Genomic DNA, 21,790 nt, shown 5'->3' on the forward strand with positions numbered 1-21,790 from the left:
TAGCATGGCCAATTCACCTGACCTGCACATCTTTGGACTGTGGGAGGAAACCGGAGCACCCGGAGGAAACCCACACAGACACGGGGAGAATGTGCAAACTCCACACAGTCAGTCGCCTGAGTCAGGAATTGAACCCGGATCTCTGGCGCTGTGAGGCAGCAGTGCTAACCACTGTACCAACGTGCCGCCCACGATGAAATGGCAGACAGCTATTTCAATTTTTGTTATGAACTTAAACATGGATGTTTTTTCTTTTTAAATTATCAAGTCATTAACAAAAGTAATTTGATAAACCCCAGTTTGTAAGCAATATGTGAAGGACGTTATAATTATCACTATTTAAACTATGCAGTGTGACGTTTTCACTTGACCTTTAAATTTTGAAAAAAATGACTAAATCTTGAGAGTATCTTTAACATCATCAAATGTTTAATAATAGGTTCTCTTGTGAAGCGGTTTAAACATTGTTGCTAAAATTGAAAAAGAAATAATCACCACACCTCAGGCAAGGTGAAAGGTTGAGAGGGAGAGTCGTTCATAGTGACCTCAGCTAATGCAGGAATTTAACCCACATTGTTGGCATCACTCTATTATAAACCTGCCGACCAGCCCATTGACCAGGCTGGTCTCCAGTACATTCACAAAATTATGTCAGGATTATAGTGCATTAAGCCACAGAAACAGGCCATTTGGTGTGTAAATTCCCAGCATCGTTCATGTCTTGCATACCAAGATTACATTGTGTGTAATCACTGGCTCTTGTTCTTCCATTCCTGTGTTTAGTAACTGAAAGTCTCCGTTGTTCTTTTCCCCACAGGTGAAGAAGCACTTACCATGTACATGGACAAAAGCAAGTTAGATAAAAAGTCAGCAAATGCCAGTCAGAGTGTGGAGGCCCTCCATCAACTTGCCTCATCCTATTTCATTGATCGTGATGGAACCATGCGACGACTTCATGAAATACAAATCTCGACTGGAGCTATCAAGGTACTTGGCTTCCATGCTTTACAAGAGGAAAAAAGAATCTATGGAATGAGTCTGGTAGTGATTATTCATTGAGTCTCAGAGCTAGAAAGATCATTATTGGCAGCAGCACCAATACAATGATAATACAATAGTTGCTTTACTATATGAGAATCCTATTGGATAGGGAACTTAAGATTAGTCAATGTGACAGTAGCCATTTTGCAGTTTCACCCAAAGGGAATTTGTGTGGTATCAGGATTACCAGTCAGATTTGGCTTGTTGGGTTTGCTATCATGATACTCTTTTAAGCCAGCAATCTCTTTGTGAATTTACATCAGGTGGTTTTACAACAATTCCAAATGCATCTTCTTTTTAATTTATTATCTCACAGGATGTGGTTACTGTTGAGAAGGTCAGTATTTGTTGTCCATCCCTTGAATTGAGTGACATCCCAGGGCATTTCAGAGGGTAGTTAAGAATCAAACACATTATGTGGACCCTGTGTGGGGCCAGGTTCGGTAAGACTTCTTGCCGCTAAGGACAAGATTTTTTTTAAGGCAATTGCTGGTAGATTTGTGGCATCATTGCTGAGTTTAGTTCTCAATTCCAGATTTTATGTTAAAAATCATACAACACCAAGTTATAGTCCAATAGGTTTAATTGGAAGCACTAGTTTTCAGAACACTGCTCCTTCATCAGGTGGTTGTCACCAGGTGATGAAGAAGCGTCGCTTCGAAAGCTAGTGCTTCCAGTTAAACCTGTTGGTCTATAACCTGTGTTGTGTGATTTTTAACTTTGTACTCCCCAGTCCAACAATCATGACTGCCAGATTTTATGCATTGAATTTAAAGTCCACCAGCTGCTATGGTGGCATTGCAAACTCCTGTCCCTCGGGCATTAACTCAGGACTCTGAATTATCAGTACAATGATGTTACCATGATGCCCCAATGTAGTTGAGAATTCAGACTGCTCTCTATCACCAGTTGGGCAGCCTTAGATGGAATTAAGATAGCACAAAATGGAATAGGAAATGGAGAACAAGAGAGAATGTTGCAGATCTGTGAGCCTGAGAAACACTATTTCAATCAAGAGTTCACTCAACACATTCATGATATATAAAGCCTTATATGTGGTGTGCATTGTTTCCACGCTATAGGCTGCACAGCATATCACAGTGTGTTAACTGATGTCAATTGTCCCGAAGACTGAAGTGCATTCATAATTTAATCACCAGGTAACACCCCAAGCAATTTACAAGCATTTGTCATTTTGTGAGTAGCCACAATGGTGTATTTGAATTGTAACCTTAAAAGGTCAGGCCAGGTTAACAGCTGAATTGTACAACAGTGCTGCAGAATCCACACCTCTCTGAATAAAACCCTTGGAGCTCAGCTTGTTGATTATTATAAAGAAGGATAAACATTGGTTTTAACCTTTAAAACATTTCAGGATGTGCAGGGAAACATGTATGGTTCTTAGAGTTCTCATCCATTTAACAATCAGAGAAGGACAGTTTATGTCAGTTTTGTTGATGTTTTGAGTGAATGAAGCTGAAGACTTTTCAGTGCAAGCATAAATGCTTTTCGTACTGAATGATATGGCCTGAATGACTGAAAACTTCAGTCTGTTTTGCCAAATTATACTTGGATCTGAATAGTTTTTAATTTTGCTTTTTTTGTGTGTGGTGGAATACAGTTTCAGCCATACATATCTATAATTCCCAAGTCTGGTGCCTGACTGGATCAAGTTGAAGAATTTTAGTCCAGATATTACTTGCAGTAAAGAAATTTTAGGTTCAGCCAAAGGTTGATTGCTGTTCAGTGAAGGAAGTGTACACAGTGCTATATGAGTAATAATGTCTGCCTGAGATAGCTGAAGTGAAGCAGTGATATATTTGGTGTGGCAGATAAAAGATATGCAAAACAAAATGAATTTCTTTCTCCCTTTATAAAGTTTCTAATTCTTTGAGGAGTGAAAACTAATAAGAAAATGTTGCACTTAGATCATGCCACTCATAACCTTAGGGTCTCCAAAGTGTTTCATCGCCAAGGAGATTTCTTTTCATAGTGTAGGCTCCAGAGTACTAGAATTTATACACAAAATATAGCACAGTAAAGAGGCATTTTGCAAGAGGATAGACTAACATTGACACCAAGCGAAAGAATTGGAAGTGTTGAACGAAAGCTGATCAGAGAACTAGACTTTAAGAGCCTTGAAGAAGTAGAGAGAGAAGAGACAGGGATTTCAAGAGGTAACTTCACAGCTCGCTGTCACATTATAGTGACGTGAGTAAGATGCTTATTTTCAAAGATTCTGTTAGGATTGTTGTCAGATACAAATCTGTACAATGTCTTGACCATCAACAGTCACATCTAATTGCAAGAAGCTGAACTTGAAGGATTTCCTCTGTAATTCATGACAGATTACTTGGGCGGAATTACAGCCTTTTAAAGAATTACTGCCAGATATGTAAGAACAAAGTCACTTTGAGAATGAAAGTGAGAAACGAGAGATCTGTAACTGAACAGCTCCTCTATCTCGATACATCAATGTGTCTGACATGTTAAAAGCTTAAGTGTTGAGTAAATAGTTGACTTAAAAGCTTGACAGTGTGTAGACAATGAGCAGTAATTGTGTGTTGTATTTTGGTGGAGGTGGTGTGATTTCACAGACATTTTCAATGCATTTCTATCAGTGATGTTTGAGGGAATTTTGGGTGTAGTACAAATCATTGCTATACAAGTAAGATTGGGGTGTAGTACAAATCATTGCTATACAAGTAAAATTGCTGATGATAAAATTGATGAGAATGTGACATTGTTGTGATGATTTGCGACTCTGTGTTCATTTGCAAATGCACGAGCAGTATAACCTTCTGGACATGACTGTATTTTATTTCTTTACAAGAAAGAACCATTGACATTGTGAGAATCATTAATAGTTCACACATTAATTGAACAGATGAGCAGTAGCCATAGCTTTCCTTCCCCTCCATGTTCAGTTCATATAATGTTCCATGTGAGGTTCTGTCTTCAAGATGGAAACTCTGAATGCAATGATCAGGACAAGAAACAAACCTTTTTCTATTTATTTTGTTACAATCTCCTTAGAGACTGACAAGTTTTAAAGAGAAATTTGAACTTTCAGTTATTATTTGAAAGAATGACATGTTAAGATTTGCATACTTAAGAAAAACTTTGACTATAACAAATGACTAAAAATACTATTCACTAAATGTCATAGACAGCTTGTACTTTAAACCATAGAAGCAAGTTATTCTTTGTGGCTTGTCATACTCCCAAAGAAAATGGTTCTTATAAAAGCCTAGAACACAGAAAGGTTATAGCATAGAAAGGAACCTTTCAGCCCATCATGCCATACCAGCCGAATAGGGCTTATGCCCGAAACGTTGATTCTCCTGTTCCCTGGATGCTGCCTGACCTGCTGTGCTTTTCCAGCAACACATTTTCATACCAGCTGAATAAACTAATTGCCCATTTTAATCCCACACAGTGCCTGCTCAACAACAATGCAGATCCAGTGCTTCAGGTATAATCCTTTTACATGAGCTACCAAATGGAGAGTGGATTCCAGGCTTCTAGGACTCTCTGGGTGAAGGGTTTTTCCTCCTATCCACTTTAATCCTTCTGGCGATCACCTTGTATCTGTAATTCCCTGGCAATTGACATCTCTGGTAGAGGAAACAGGTCTTCCCTGTCCGCTCTATCCAAATCCCTCAACTACTTTGTGCATCTCAATTAATTTACTCCCTTAATCTCCCCTGTAGTAAAGAAAATGAAAGTAGCTTATCCAATTTTTCCACTAAGCTGCAGTTTTCAAGGTCTGAGGACATCCTTGTAAATCTCTTCTGTACTCCCTCGACAGGAATAATACCATACCTGTAATGTGGTGACCAGAGCTATACATAAAACTCTAGCTGTTTCCTAACCAGTGTCTTATTGGGTTCTATTATCACATCCCTGCTCTTGTATTCAATAGCTCATCCAATAGGAAACATTCCATGTACCTTCCTTGCTACCATACCTATCTGTTCCTGCCACCTGCAGTTTAGAATCTTTCACTTCCTCTGCCCCTCTCAGCATCCTCCTTTTATTGTGTATTCCTTTGCTTTTGTTTTCCCTATCCAAATGCGTAACCCAGCATTTCTCTGGGTTTGCTATATTTTCAACCACTCAACCACATCTTTGATAACATTCTCTTCACTATCAACTATCACTCAATGTTTGTGTTTTTTGACAAAGCTCAGTTTCGTCCCACCTTCCAATGGGTTGCTTTCTTTTTACTCCCTCAGCCAGGTCACCCCCAGTCCTAGAACTGGCTTTCACTGTAAAGTTTACACTGCTGATGCCTTCCTCCATCTCTGGGCTGGGTGAATCTTCCAGCCGCTTTTAGCACCTTACAAACTCACTTTACAATCTGAGTGTGAGCTGTCTTCTGTGTTCGAAGTGGTAAAGGATCAGATCGGACTTTCTCTGCTTAAAGTGCAGGCCTGATCAGTTTGACCTCTTGGTAATAGTAGAACCATATAAGAAACTGGTAGGCAACAGCTAGAATTTTATGTGTAGTTCAGGTCACCACGTGACAGGTAAGGCATAATTCCTGTTGGGGGAGTATGGAGGATTTCTACAACCACATGACATAAAATTGTTGCTACTGTCTGTCTGCTTTGCATGGGAAGCCTGTCTCCTGAATTTTAAGTGGTTTCATCCACCCTCTCCCCTTTGTTAATGTTAATTTTCTATCCAAGGGGAAATGCCAATTAGAATTTAATTAATTTAATTAGGGCGGCACAATGGCTCGGTGGTTAGCACTGCTGCCTCATAGTCCCAGGGATCCAGGTTCAATTTTAGCCTTGGGCGACTGTCTGTGTGGAGTTTGCACATGCTCCTCGTGGTCTGTGTGGGTTTCCTCTGGGTGCTCCAGTTTCCTCCCACAGTCCAAAGATTTGCAGCTTAGGTGAATTGGCCATGCTAAATTGCCCATAATGTTAGGTGCATTAGTCAGAGGGAAATGGGTCTGGGTGGGTTACTCTTCGGAGGGTCGGTGTGGACTTGTTGAGCCGAAGGGCCTGTTTCCATACTGTAGGGAATCTAAATTATTTAATTACATCAGAACTTAATCTTGAAAGTAAAGGAACATTTTACACCACCAATGTTTACAATTTAATAGCTGTAACTATTTTGTGGGAATTTCCAAGACGTGGAATGCGTTCATGATATACTCAGTAACTGGTGCCATTGTCTCTAAGCATAAAAAGTTTGCTCATTCCTCTCAATAAAGTATTGTAAGTCTCTTTTAATCTCTAATAATGAAGCACCCAGGTTTATTGCCAGGCACACTCTATCATAGGTTCCATAATTCCTTTCATCTACCTTACATTTAAAGCTGTAATACTCAAATATAGTAATCTGACAATCCAAAAGATAAACTCCCATACATCTGAATCTTTGAATTGTAAAAACTCACACATTCAAGGGGAAAGAGTCTGTGAATTAAAGTAAAATTATTGCCTCTAACTAATGAGAGGAAAGCCACGCAGCAGGCTGAGGAGTCAAGAGAGTGAGATTTAAAGGTGAGTGAGGTATTTCATCACATCCACTGTGGCAGCCCCAGGGGAGAAACAATAGAAGACTAGATTGGGGATGGTGGTAAAAGAGAGCTCACCAACCTGAAAAAAACCTTTACCCACAACTGTCATCAGGTTGTAGAAGAAGGGTGTGACACAGTGGCTCAATGCTGAGCACTGGTGCCTCACAGCACCAGGGACCCAGGTTCGATTCCTGCCTCAGGCCACTGTCTGTGTGGAGTATGCACATTCAACCTGTGTCTGTGTGAGTTTCCTCCGGGTGCTCCAGTTTCCTCCCACAATCTAAAGATGTGCAGGTCAGGTGAATTGGCCATGCTAAATTGCCCATTGTGTTATGTGCATTAGTCAGGGGTAAATATAGGGTAGGGGAATGGGTCTGGATGGGTTACTCTTCAGAGGATTGGTGTGGACTTGTTGGGCCGAAGGGCCTGTTTCCATACTGTAGGGAATCTAATCTAAAACTGCTCACCACATGGCCTGTGTGCACCCTGTGTCTTTTCCATTGCTGGTAAAATACCAAGGCATGGTAAAGACACACCCGCTATGGCACCCGCATTCACATAACCACCCATGCCCAACCAAGCCTGATCTGCTCACGCACTCAAAGGGGATGCTAAAAAAAACACCAACATCTCTGAGGGAGTAAAGGAAGTTTTAAAAAACAGGCAAGAGAAAACATTTGAGTGAATTCAAGGCTGGTGTTTTTGACCTGTTTCTTAACTCTAGGATTAGTGCCTTGCATTAGGCTTGACTCAGGTTTAGTACAAATGCCTCTAGGTCAAAGGTTGTGGGTTCAATTCCCTATTCCAGAGATCTGGTTCAACAGTTCAGGCTGCCACCTCATTAGCACTACACCAATGGGGGCACTGGAAACAGATGCTGACTTTAACTGCATGAGATGTTTACTGTATGAGTTGAGTGTAAAGGCTGACATGATGTTATGCAAGAGGAAGAGACTTCTCCTTGAAGACATTGGGAACAATCTTGGGAGTAGCGGTATATTTTAAAAATTGGGCAAGGTCAGTTTGGTTTTGTGAGTGGCTTTGGCTTGCAGAAAATTCCAGAGAGTTCCAGCTGATTCCAGTCATATGATTATATGATTAAGAGTTCATCAATTTTCCCATCCTTTAAAATTCAATGGGAAAATGTAGAAGTGAATGTAGGCTTACTACAAAACAAAAGTTACAATTTCTTTTCATTCCCTCTGGTCATTTTAATGGGTTGAGTATGGTGGTGCTCTACTAATTGAAGTCTACAAGAATGAGAGATTATGTTAATGAAATACACCAAACTTTTTATGAGCCAGCACCTGGGACTGGGAGTGAATCGGTTCATCAAATATTCCATATAATCATTCTAAGTACGCACACTAAGTAATAGAAATGTTATACAGGGGGTGGGGCACAGGTCTACACATCACTATTATACTTTCTTTGCAGCCTAAATAATTTAAACAATTTTGCCTTAATTACAACTTCTTGGCAGAGAGCCTCCTCACTCACACCCTCAACTGATTATTCTGCATTGCGAAGATCGTGATATTTGAAGAGAAATTGACTCAAAATTGAATCAACTATTGATGTTTTGCGTGACGATTCAGTTGAACAATAAATATGTTTATTAGCGAGTTTTGAGAAGATTTGTAGCTCAGGTTGAGGTTCTGGATGCAGGTTTGCTTCCAGCTCAGTGAGCAAACCTACATTCGGAAGTATATTTATATTGAGGTAAATAAATAAAAAAGCTATAATAATGGACAGAATTATACAGTAAACTTAGTGGTATTCAAGGTATATAATTTTTGCTGGTTTATTGAGAGTGCTGGTTCATGAGGTGCTGGTTAAAACAAAGTTTGCTGTATCTCAGATCCTGTAGGAGATGGCAGAGTAGATGCAGTGTGGTGCTATTTTGGTTGCAGACCAGAAGATTAAATTAATATTACAGTGTGGACTAAGGACTATTCAATATTTTCATTTGAAACAGAGCAGGTTGGAGATCCAAAATACTTGGTAAGTGAACAAATGTTCAAGATTTGACAATTTTGAATGAAGTTAGAATAACAAAATGAAATGCAGCATGTATATATCCCATACCCACACATTCAGAATTATCATAAGACAAATATAGCTGACAGGCAAACAGTGATTAAACACCTTGCAGAACACTTCAAATAGCAAGTACAGTCAAAACAGATCCCTGGATATTTCAGCAACCACCCTACATTTTAATGATATTTTGAGTCTCCAAATCCCATTCAAATATTATCTCCTCTACCAGGATTCCAATTGTACTTTCAATGACCACGCTTTAGAATTCACTCAAGATCCTTTCCACTGTTGACAGACTTAACAACTACTCTCCTCCTGACTGTTCAATCTGCTTTCCTGGGATTGTGCTTCCCTGGACTCTAGAAACTGCAACCAGCACCTACTCACAGGAACAATTCCAGGTTTCCTTTAGCTAACTAGTGCTGGCCATGGGTTTTTAGGATTGAGTAGTACATTCAGTTCTGTTGTGAAACGTGTTTCTTCATCATGAATTGGCTGGAACACAATTGAAGAATTTAGATGGTTATTTGTAAAGTATGAACTTTCCTTACCTGTATTGGCTATAACATGATTCTGACTCCAATAGTTTAAATGGCACAGCTGTTGTGCGATTTTCTTGTGCTATAAAGATGTGGACATACCTTTAAGAGAGTTAAAAGCGGTGGAACTGCCGGGCACAGTACCAAATGTTCTCAATAAGGCAACAATGTATGTAACACAGGGTCGAACAACTCAATTAGTTCATTGCCTGGAGTCAAAAACAAATTCAATTTGGCTACTCAGTTTAAATTATATCCAGAAAAAACAATTCCAATCTCTTTCCCTCTCTCTTTCCTCTCTCCCTCTTTGTTGATCTTATAACTCCATTTTCCTCAATTGTAATTTAATTTTTTCTACCTCGACTGCACTTGTCTGTTTCTCTGACACACCTAAGTGTTTGAATAACTCCCTTACAATTTCAGCTTTACTTTTGTCCTTGGTTAAACCCAAATCTAACTTCTTTGCTAATTCTAAAATTTCTTTCCTTCTACGCTTTCTTGGCAAATTTGAGAATTGTCTTCAAATCCCAGAACCTCTTTTACAATTTTAAGAGCCATTTCTCTCACATTTAATTTCATCAACCACAAGTCACCAAAATTAAACAAATTGTCTCACCTACACTTTATTTAAAAATCGGCACATTGGCACAGTGGTTAGCATTGCTACCTCACAGTGCCAGAGACCTGTGTTCAATTCCCGCCTCAGGCAACTGTCTGTGTGGAGCTTGCATATTCTCCCTGTGTCTGCGTGGGTTTACTCCGGGTGCTCCGGTTTCCTCCCTCAGTCCAAAGATGTGAAGGTTAGGTGAATTGGCCATGCTAAATTGCACATAGTGCTAGGTGAAGGGGTAAATGTAGGGGAATGGGTCTGGGTGGGTTGCGCTTCGGCGGGTCGGTGTGGACTTGTTGGGCCGAAGGGCCTGTTTCCACATTGTAAGTAATCTAATCTAGGACACTAATCTGCAAGTGTTTAAATCTGCTGGAATTTTTCGTACCACCAAGTCTATTCAAAACTGTCTAAACCAGTTCAAATCACAGACCCAAACGCCCAAACTGCTATGACATGGGGTAAACCCTCCTGCTTAATTTAAAACCAGCAACACAGAAAAGATTTATCCTGTGCAGTAATCTGTGAAAATCCGAGTGGCCGAGAGTGATTTAAAATAAAAATTAACAATTTTATTTCTTTTACTTTTATAAATATTTTTATTGAAAAGCTTTTTAAAATCTTTTACAAAGCATTTATATATAAAAAAACATCATAACAGAAAAAAAGTACAAAGAATAAGGCCGTAACATAGTACCATTGTCACTAAACAATCTACTATTCTACCAAAACAAACCTATCTACTTAACTAAAACTAAGCTACAAGCATATTTAATAAATACTAGCTTAAATTACATTCAAGTTACTTAAATTAGATAATGTCTTACTACTTTATTCTGTCTTACTCATCACACCTCCACTGAGGTTCCCATCCCTGGGAGTACCCCCTACAGTACCCATATTCTTTTCCTTCCAGTCTCCTCCTCCTGGGGCCCCACTGGCGCCCATAAAGGTTCTCATGGCTATACCACGGGTCTGCCTAATATTGTCGACAAGTCCGTTTCCATATAATTTAAAAAGGGCCGCCACGTCCTGTAAAACTGTTGGATTTTGTGCTGCACCATATTTGTGAGGTAATCTTGGGGTCCATGCTCCATTACGCCACCCCATAGACTTGGTGGTTTTTCTGACGTCCAATTTAGTAAAACGTTCTTTCTCTGGCAATGGGCAAGGATATTACACAGTCTCATCCCATGTTCCCCCAGACAGGATAAGTTTGGCAGCCCCAAAAGAAGAATTACTGGATCCATGTTAATTTCAGTCCCCCAGAATGTCCTTTAACTCCCTTACTATGGCATTCTAATATCTTTGGATCTTGCAACATGATCAATAACAATGTGTGGGAGTGCCTATATTAATTTTACATTTGGGACATTCTGGTGACACTCCTCTCTTAAACTTAGCTAGCCTCTCTGATGCCATATGAGCCCTGTGTAAGATGTTCAATTGCCTATCCTGTGCTCTGTTACATACTGAAATTTTCCTTACATTCCCCCAGATATCTTCCCATATCTGCAATGAACTATCCTGTCCTAACTCTTGGTTCCACGTCTTACAGAGTCCTTCCATATCCCCCAGAGCACGGCCTTTCTGTAAATGATATAAAGTACTAAGTGAAAGAGTCCCCGTAAACCGAAGTACCCTTTTCTCCACATCTGATTTATAACATTGGGCCAGGAGTCTGGTCTTCCTCTGTATGTAATCCCTTACCTGGAAGTACCGGAAAAAGTCCTTATTGGATAATCCATATTTCTGACTTAACTGACTGAATGACATCACGACCTCTCCCTCGAACAAATCTCCCAAACATAGAATTCCTTTGTTCTCCCATGTCTTAAAGCTGGAGTCCATTGCCCCAGGTTCAAATCCTTGGGCTCCTACCAACAGGTAAATGGCAAAGTCTTAAACCAATTGCCCTCATCTTGCCTCAATATCCTTCAAGCTCTCACCGTGTTCAAGATAATTGGACTATTGCATTGCTGGGTCAAGGATTTCATCTTGTCGATAAATAATAAGTTAATGAGAGGACATTTCGACTGTGAGGCTTCAATAGCAAGCCATATCGATTCTGAATTCCCCCGTACCCAGTCACCAACATACATTAAGCACTTATTTGATATAACAACTTTATTTCTTAAAGTATAACGGAATGATTAGCTAACAACTATGTACAAGCCCTTACTCTAACCTATCTTTTACCTTCCTTTCTATCATACTAGTCCAATCAACCTGCCAATTAAGATTTACAAACAACACGTCTTATCTCAAAACTAGGCAGCTGTAGGATCTTATCTTCAGATCTTCCTGTGTCTTCTTTTCTCCTTGTTAGGAATTTCTGCATCACAGGCTACTTATTGCTTACTGCAGTGCTCCAGTGAAGCTCAATGTAAGCTGGAAGAACAGCACCTTGTTTTCCACTTGAGGACCCTGAAGCCTTCTAGACTCAATATAGAGTTCAATAACTGAAGGGCTTGGAGCTCTCTCATGTCCTTAGTCCAACCTCCCACACACCTGGCCTTGTTATCACATAGACAAGATTAGCATGGTGCTGGAAAAGCACAGGAGGTCAGGCAGCATCCAAGGAGCAGGAAAATCGATGTTTCGGGTAGGAGCCCTTCATCAGGAATGAGGCTTGGAGCCTCGGGGTGGGGGGGAGGGGGGAGAGATAAATGCGAGGGGGTGGGGCTGGGGAGAAGGTATCTAAAAGTGCAATAGGTGGGTGAAGGTGGGGATGAAGGTGATAGGTTAGAGAGGAGGGTGGAGCAGATAGGTGGGAGGGGAGATTGGCAGGTAGGCCAGGTCATGGGGATGGTGCTGAGCTGGAAGGTTGGAACTGAGGTAAGGTGGGGTGAAAGGAAATGAGGAAACTGGTGAATTCCACATTGATGCCCTGGAGTTGAAGTGTTCTAAGGCGGAAGATGAGGCGTTCTTCCTCCAGGCATCATGTGGTGAGGGAGTGGCGGTGGAGGAGGCCTAGGACCTGCATGTCCTCAGCAGAGTGGGAGGAGGAGTTGAAAGTTTGGGCCACAGGACGGTGAGGTTGATTGGTGCAGGTGTCCCAGAGATGTTCCCTAAAGCACCCTGTGAGAAGGCATCTAGTCTCCCCAATGTAAAGGAGACCGCATTGGGAGCAACGGATACAATAAATGATATTTTTGGAAGTGCAGGTGAAACTTTGATGGGTGTGGAAGGCTTCTTTGGGGTCTTGGATAGAGGTGAGGGAGGAGGTGTGGGTGCAGGTTTTGCAATTCCTGCGGTGGCAGGGGAAGATGCCAGGAGGGGAGGGTGGGTTGTGGGGGTGCATGGGCCTGACCAGGTAGCCACAGATGGAACGGTCTTTGCGGAAAGCGGATAGAGGTGGGGAGGGAAATATATCCCTGGTGGTGGGGTCCGTTTGTAGGTGGCAGAAATGTCGGTGGATGATGCAGTTTATGCAGAGGTTGATAGGGTTGTAGGTAAGGATCAAGAGGGTTCTGTCCTTGTTGTGGTCGGAGAGGTGGGGTTTGAGGGCAGAGGTGTGGGGCGTGGATGAGTTGCATTGGGGGGCATCTTCAACTACATGGGAGGGGAAATTTCAGTCTTTAAAGAAGGAGGTCAACTGGTGTGTGTTTGTCATGGAACTGATCCTCCTGAGAGCAGATATGGCAGAGGCGGAGGAATTGGGAATTCGGGATAGCATTTTTGCAGGTTGTAGAGTGGGAAGAGGTATAATCCCGGTAGCTGTGGGAGTTGGTGGATTTGTAAAAAAATATCAGTGTTGAGTTGGTTGCCATTGATGGAGATGAGAGGTCCAGGAAGGGGAGGGAGGTATCAGAGATGGTCCAGGTTGAATTTAAGGTCAGGGTGGAATGTGTTGGTGAAGTTGATGAACTGCTCAACCTCCACATGGGAGCACGAGGTGGCGCCAATGCAGTCATCAATGTAACTGAGGAAGAGGTGGGGAGTGGTGCCAGTGTAACTACCTAAGATGGACTATTCTACGTAGCCAACAAAGAGACAGGCATAGCTTGGGCCCATATGGGTGCCCATGGCTAACCCTTTGTCTGGAAGAAGTGGGAGGATTCAAAGAAGAAATTGTTAAGGGTGAGGACCAGTTCAGCCAAACGTACAGCCCATTGTTAGCCACCAACAATCTCCATTAATAGCTATTCATCCTCCTAGCCGGATCGTTATCTACTCCTTTGTCTGTCCAACTGTTCTTTTCTTTCTTTGGGCTCTATCCACACCTATCATTTACTCCTTACTCCCTCCCCCTTCCTCTCTTCTCCATATAAACCAACATTTTCCTGGCTATTCTCAGTTCTGAGGAAGGGTCACTCAACCTGAAACGTTAACTCTGATTTCTCTCCAGCTACCAGACCTGCTGAACTTTCCCAGCAATTCATCCTTTTGTTTCTTATTTACAGCATCCAGAATCTTTTTGGTTTTTATTTGGAATTGCATCATTCTTTCACTGTCGAGAGGTTCCAGGTCAAAATCCTGGAATTCCCTTTCTAACAGAACTGTGGGTGTCTTGCTACCCCGAGGACTCCAACAGTTCAAACAGCAGCTCACCATCACTTTCTCCAGTGTAATTAAGAATGAGCAATAAATACTGGCCTGGCCAACCACACCCACACTGCATGGACCCTGCTTCAACATTACCTTTTTGGGGGTGAAGTGTCTTCTCCGTGCTCCTAAGTACCTTACTCTGGGACCCCTTTGCCGAAATGTCAAGATCTGACTGCTCAGTGACATTTGAATGTTTCTGAGTGACCTATAGACAGTATTGCAACAAATCCTGCCAGGTTCCTAGGCAGGATTGAATGTAACAACCATTGAAACCGTCAAATGTAGCAACAATAGGAATACCTACTTCCTTGAATGTTACAATATTCACAGATTGCAAACTTACACAAGACAGTTGGATTCCAAAGAATAGATTTTATTACAAAGTTTTCTCCTCATTGGGGAAACCGAGAACAAGTTTACAAATAAGAGGTCTCCCAAGTTAGCAGGGTGGAATTTCTCTCAGAGGGTCATTAATCCTTGGAATCCTTTCTTTTCTCAAAGGGCAGTGGAGGCTGGATCATTAACTATGTCCAAAACTATGTTAGACAAATTCTGATCCACAAACCAGTCCAGGGTTATGGGGACAGGCTGTGAAGTGGAATTAAGGCTATGTTTAGATGAGCCATCGTCTGTTGAAGGAAACTCCATGTGTCAAATAGCCTATGCTTACTCCTATTTCTCATGGTCTTATGACTGCCGAGAGTTCAAAGATAATGTTATAAATTCCGCAGTGAGTTGCAGATAAGAATGGTCTGGAAAACAGGTTGGATACTTTGAAATTAATTTTCTTCCATGTAATAATATCATTAAGACATTTCAGCATGCCTCAGTTTCCCCTGTGACACAACGTAGAATGATAGAAACTGTTAAATTGAATTTGTTCACGTGTATGTGCTGCAATTAATATGCATGCAAATGAATGATTGAGGTTGTTTAGCAGATATACAATCCTAAAGCAGACAGAATCAGTTCTAACTTCCATCGGTGCTCAGCTGAATCATCAGTGAGAGCTCAGCCTTAGCTAATGGAGGACCACCCACTCATGATTTGATTGGCAATTATAAATCGATGGATTATGCATAATTCAGTATAAGGTGAAGTCCAGTAGGACCAAGACCATTTTAACACAGAATGTACTAATCCCACAAGGCTTTTCATTAGCACTAATGCTTTACACAGGTGATAGCTGATTAGTGTTTTGTTGATTAAGCAACCAAGATGAATTACATTTTACTTTTGCCAATGGGTGAACTCTGATGAGGAATGACCACATGAAGGAAACTGACTTGACGAAGCTTCTGAGATTACCAGTAGGAGGCCATGGGAATACCATCAGCAGAGAGGCATTCATTATCCTGGGTTATTCAACAAGCATATATATCCCAGGTCAATATTATTGCAATGCCCTTGTGCCCTGCACAGCTGAGGTCCTCATGTCTGCCAGCCACCTTGTTACGTGTTGCATTGCTTTCATTCCAAGTTGGTGTATGATTCGAGAAGTTCAATCAGCTACCCAGTTCACCACCAGTTGTCTCAGACCTTTCACAACAGTTTAACCTGAAGAGGTTTGAAAAAGCAATTTGAATTCAACAGATAAAGATTCATGTTCCTCCCTATCCACCTTCAGGTTAAGGTTTTCTGCAACATAATTCCACATGTGCTGACAATCGTTTGCTACCATACTTAGCTCACCATGCTAGTGTTCCAAACATTGACAGATTTCCTAAAAAATGGAGGGTGTTGCATTGTGGCACAGATTTTAGACCACACAAGGACTATACCTTTAAGACCGGTACATAATATCACAACATGTAATGGTCAGATATGAAGTTACCTGCCTCATCTTTGGTCAGAGTCTTTGTGTAATAAAGTCAATATAGTCAGTCAGCTTTTGTATACATAATATGCAATGACATTAGTAAGCTCCGAACCCAGAAAATATGTGTATATCTGTGAAGTTATAGCCTTGTAAATGATCAGTGCTATAAATAAACTTCAAGATATCAGACTCAACAGAACCTGACCAACTATGATATGTTTATGTGGGTTGACATACAATTAATCACAAATGACAATAGAGAGCAGCAAAGAATCAAATAAGAAAAATCTTTATTACCAATTAAATAAAACAAATCCTTTTGAATTTCAAACAGAAAAAATCAGTTGGAGTGCAAAAAAAGTATTTTAAGAATTCAGAACATAACAGAAAATGTTCAATGGATTGACATCTGTGTTAGCACTACACGTAAGAGATTCAGGAATTATGTCGTAGACAAACAAAGTATAGAGAGCGAGAAACAGTGCCACATAAACATGTCTGAGGTAAATAATAACTGGGATGACATAATGCAGGAAGAAAGATAACAGATTTTAAAGCTTTTTTGATATAATAGGCCTTTGGGTTGACACAGTTTTGGGCAAGAACAAAAGGATTTTCATTGTCACTGATTCTATTCCTTTGTCGGGCCTAGTACATAATTACAGTCAAATCATTTAGGGGAAACATAATTTTGCTGCGCTGTGGTTGATGTTTCTTTCTTTTTGGATAGCCTCCAGCGTATAATAAAATTGTTTTATTATGTGAGAAACCGACAATAATGAATTGCAAAAATATTAAGGTAACCTCGTGATGTGGTGGGGAGAAAAGACTAATAAATAAAATTGGAAGATAGCCAAGTGAGCTGCAATTGTTTTGAAATAATAAAGGCAACATTTGTTTCCATACCTGTTAATTATTACTGGTGGATGGAAGAGAATCACAAACAGAGGAAATGCTGCAATATCCTTGAGTCAAAATTTCTTTCAACACTCCATTAACAGTATTTGGTTCTGATAATGATACTTGACAAATGACAATACTTGACTTGTATTTGTCAAACGTAGCCTGTGTTTTTTTTGGAAATCTTCACATTTCTTATCCTGTTCATTCAGTTGGCTAGACAACTGGTTTGTGGTACAAAATGATGGCAGTTATATAGATTTGATACCCCTGCTAGCTCAAGTCACCATGAAGGCCCTATCTTCACAAGCATGCCTGCTTACCTCAGGTTTGGTGACGAGATTATGGCTGACTGTGACTGTAGCAACTTTCATTACTTAATGCCTAATGTAAGGTCACATGTCACACTTTGGGAGAGATTTCAGCATGATTTTGGTTTTTCAGTGTGACAAACTGCTGTTTCTTTTTTATGAGTTGGGGGGAGTTTTGCTCTTCCCACAATAATGGAAGTTGATTAAAAAAGAAGCTTAAATTATTCTTGGAAACAGAGTATCTGAAATTGGCTATGTCTACTTCTTAAGTCTTCAAGAAACACAAGTTTGGGATGCAGTCAATACTGAGTTTCTGCCGATAGCAGTGTTATTAAAGTATGTGCAAAGTGAAAGTTATGATCCCAGATATTATTATGACTGGACAATGGGTTAGCGTTGGATCTAGTGGTATTATCACGAGACTATTGATTCAGAGATACAGGTAATGATTTGGGAACCTTGGTTTGAATCCTACCATGACAGGTGATGGGATTTGAATTCAGTAACAAGCTGGAATTAAGAGTCTAATGATGACCATGAAGTCAGTGCGGATTGTTGGGAAAAACTCATCTGGTTCACTAATGTTCTTTAAGGAAGGAAATCTGCCACCCTTACCGGATCTGGTCTACATGTAGCTTAAGACCTAAAGTGGTTTACTGTTAACTTCCCTCTGGTCAATTATGAATGGGTAATAAATGTTAGTCCAGCCAGTGATGCCTACATCCCATGAATGAATTAAAAACAAAAACTGGACAAGTCAGATCTTGGAATGAAATCTAACTTGATAGATCATACATTGTTATTCTTTTATTTTAATATACTGGTCTTTCACTGAAATGTTATTATTTATTTCTAATGATAAAACAGAGATTTATTGCACAATATGAATAAAAAGGCCAAGACATCTAAATGTAACATAGATTCAAATATTTGGAGACAGAAAGAATAATGAAGCCCCTTCTACCCCCCAGTTGCCATCACTTTACAGTTGCTTAAATAACCGGAGAGTTACTTACTTCCCTGCCTAAGATTTGAATGAATTATTTCTCCCTTTAGTTCCTCGACTGTGAGCTATGACATCTTGAATCCTTGTACCTCTAAAGTCTAAGACTTTTCCAGTTTTGACCACTCCTGGTCTGGAAGTGTTTCTAACCCAACAGTCCTGATCTGGAAGTGTTCACAACTGGACGCCATACACTGAGGCAACTTTAACTGCTCTGAACAAAGTCATTTTTGGCAGAGAAACTGTTCGATCTGACTTCAGTCAGGGCTCCTTCAAACTGAATTCAGAAACTTTTCAAAAAAACCAACATTTCTCATCCTAGTTTCTGCTAAGTCATTGGCTTAATGTGTTTCCCTTTTCCTGTCATAACACCCTACAAGAGAAAGTGAGGGCTGCAGATGCTGGAGATCAGAGCTGCCTGCCTAAGATTTGAATGAATTATTTTTCCCTTTAGTTCCTCTACTGTGAGCTATGACATCTTGAATCCTTGTACCTCTAAAGTCTAAGACTTTTCCGGTTTTGACCACTCCTGGTCTGGAAGTGTTTCTAACCCAACAGTCCTGATCTGGAAGTGTTCACAACTGGACGCCTTACACTGAGGCAACTTTAACTGCTCTGATCAAAGTCATTTTTGGCAGAAAAACTGTTTGATCTGACTTCAGTCAGGGCTCCTTCAAACTGAATTCAGAAAATTTTCAAAAAACCAACATTTCTCATCCTAGTTTCTGCTAAGTCAATGGCTTAATGTGTTTCCCTTTTCCTGTCATAACACCCTACAATGTAAATAAACTTCCATTAACACTCCAGGAGGCCTTCAGTCATCAGCACTCACTACTAGTTAACATTAAGATTCTCTAAAGACTGAACTATTAACTTATTAAACCCCTCACACAAATAGATGACCATATATATCACTAGCTTAAAATCGAAGTTCTTAAAAAATGTTAAAACTAATATGATACACACAACTGCAAGTATAACAAAAAAAGCATTATATTTATAACCTTTACCTGTCAGTTCATGGATTTTTCATTGAGAAGTAGGATGGTAAACTTGACCAATAGTCTGAAAAGTCCAACAATATTTTGTCCTTGAAGTTCCTTTCTGAAGAGTTCATAACTTGTCATTGACTCTGTATGTAGGTGGGAGGCTGGGGCTTATTTTAACTGGATTTTCTGCACTTCAACATTGGTAATATCATCACCGAAGAAAGTGACGACTTTTTCACTTTGTGTCAGCAGCATCTAGCAGTGTCAAATCCGAAAATGTCTGTATGGAAACAGAAGAGGAGGTGAAAAGTAGAGATTTCCTGAATTATTCAGATGTTTCACAGTGTACATTAATTTTGATTGCAGATGAGATGTGAAACCTTATACGTATTTTTTTCAAAAAAAAATGTATGCAGCACTTCCCTCTGAAATTTAAAATAGGTAGGGAACATTCAGTGGTAATGGATGTAATGGATAAATAGCTTTAGTTGCTTGAATTATTAGAACTGGAGTAAATCTCTCACAAAAATATAACATGCTTTCATCCAAATTTCAGGAAAACATCTCAAGTATAGCATTGTGATTTAACTTGGTCACACAACCATTTGCATTTCGGATGTGATTGAGAGTCTTTCATCTGATAATTTACACCAGGCTATCAGTGCGTTTTGTGCACATAGTAAATGTTCAGCAAGTACTTAGTTGAGATTGAAACTGAGATCTGATGTGTATCTTAATTTCATATAGCTTAATTAAAACTGTGTAAGAATGAAAAACTGTTCAGTTGGTTCTGGATTTGGATCCAGGTTCAAGAGACGAAAGGTACTCTTGACCCCGCTTCTAACATTTTGCACTCCTGTCAGTGCTGTTGTCTGTACTTTGATTCATTATTCAATTAACTCTCCCCTGCCACTTATACTCAGCCCAATGTATTTTAATTATTTATACAGCAAATACCAGCTGTAATTGAAATTTATCTTCAACTGTAATTGAAATTCCTTCATTTTGCTCTAAATTGGATAAGTCTGCTGAATTTGACTATTTCACATTACTGACGTCACTATTTAGTCTCTGCTGTGCAAATTATGGTATCAGATGCCTGCAGAATATAGTTCCAATGTGCTGTGGTTTACTGACAGTATATCTGCTGAAACATTTAACCACACAGGGGTATTCATTTGTGTTTGTTCAGTTTGCTAGGTGTAAAAAGCACTTTCTAAAACCTGACACTGAAGATGGATAATGATCTTTTTCTTTCATAGTTAAATATGTACTTGGTAGTTACATCATAATAACATTCAGAACTGCTCATCAGCTGATTTGAGTCACACAGTGTGCTTCATTGTGTTTGGAGTCATTTGGCACTTAGTCAAATTTGTTAGTGTCTTTATTTTAGTCATATCAATGCATGATTCGAGGCATGCATCTTAATAGGAAATTGCTTGGCCCCTAGCATAAACTTTTGTACCAGCTATAAATATGGGTGAAGTACCAGAGGGCTGGAGGGTGGCTAATGTTGTTTAAGAAAAGCTGTAAGGAGGAGCCTCAAAGCTGTGAGTCTGACATCGGTGATGGGTAAGTTGTTGAAGGTGATTCTGAAAGATAGGATTTACATAAATTTGGAGAGGCAACGATTGATTAGGGATAGTCAGCATGCTTTTGTATGAGGAAAATCATAACTGACAAACTTGATTGTGATTTTTAGTGAAGTAACCAAAACGTTGGATGAGAACAGAGCAGTAGACATTGTTTACTTGGGCTTCAGTAAAGCCTTTGACAAGATTCTGCATAGTAAATTAGTTAGTAAAGTTAGACCATATGATATTCAGGGTGCATTTGCCAGTTGGATACAAAATTAGCTTTATGATAGGAGACAAGAGGGTTAGTGGAGGGTTGTTTTTCGGACTGGAAACTTGTGACCAGGGGAGTTCCACAACGATTGGTGCTGAGTCCACTTCTGTTTGTCATTATAAAAATGATTTGGATAAAAATATAGGAGGCACAATTAGTAAGTTTGCAGATGACACCAAAATTGGTGGTACAGTGGACAGTGAAGAAGGTTATAGAACAAAGAACAAAGAATATTATAGCGCAGGAACAGGCCCTTCGGCCTCCAAGCCTGTCCCGATCCTTTACCTAAACCTACTGCCAATTTTATAAGAATCTGTATCCCTCTGCTCCCTGCCCATTCATGTACCTGTCTAGAAACATCTTAAATGATGCTATCATTCCCACCCCTACCACCTCCACTGGCAATGCATTCCAGACACCCACTGCGTGAAGAACTTTCCACGCATATCTCCCCTAAACTTTTCCCCTCTTACTTTGAACTCATGACTCCTAGTAATTGAGTCCTCCATTCAGGGAAAAGGTTTCTTGCTATCCACCCTGTCTATACCTCTCATGATTTTGTAGGCCTCAATCAGGTTGCCCCTCAACCTCCTTCTTTCC

At 40.1% G+C, this 21,790-nt stretch overlaps 1 protein-coding gene across 4 annotated transcripts in view; it reads left to right on the forward strand.

The window, feature by feature from the left end:
• Positions 1-21,790, forward strand: part of brinp1 (bone morphogenetic protein/retinoic acid inducible neural-specific 1) — a 371,924-nt gene that overhangs the window by 278,997 nt on the left and 71,137 nt on the right. For all 4 annotated transcript variants that reach the window (XM_043719925.1, XM_043719928.1, XM_043719927.1 and 1 more), the window contains exon 4: positions 818-987. In XM_043719925.1, the coding sequence (XP_043575860.1) occupies positions 818-987 (170 nt within the window). The remainder of the gene's footprint in view (positions 1-817; positions 988-21,790) is intronic.

Source organism: Chiloscyllium plagiosum, chromosome 30 (assembly GCF_004010195.1).
Source record: "Chiloscyllium plagiosum isolate BGI_BamShark_2017 chromosome 30, ASM401019v2, whole genome shotgun sequence".
Taxonomy (NCBI): Eukaryota; Metazoa; Chordata; class Chondrichthyes; order Orectolobiformes; family Hemiscylliidae; genus Chiloscyllium; species Chiloscyllium plagiosum.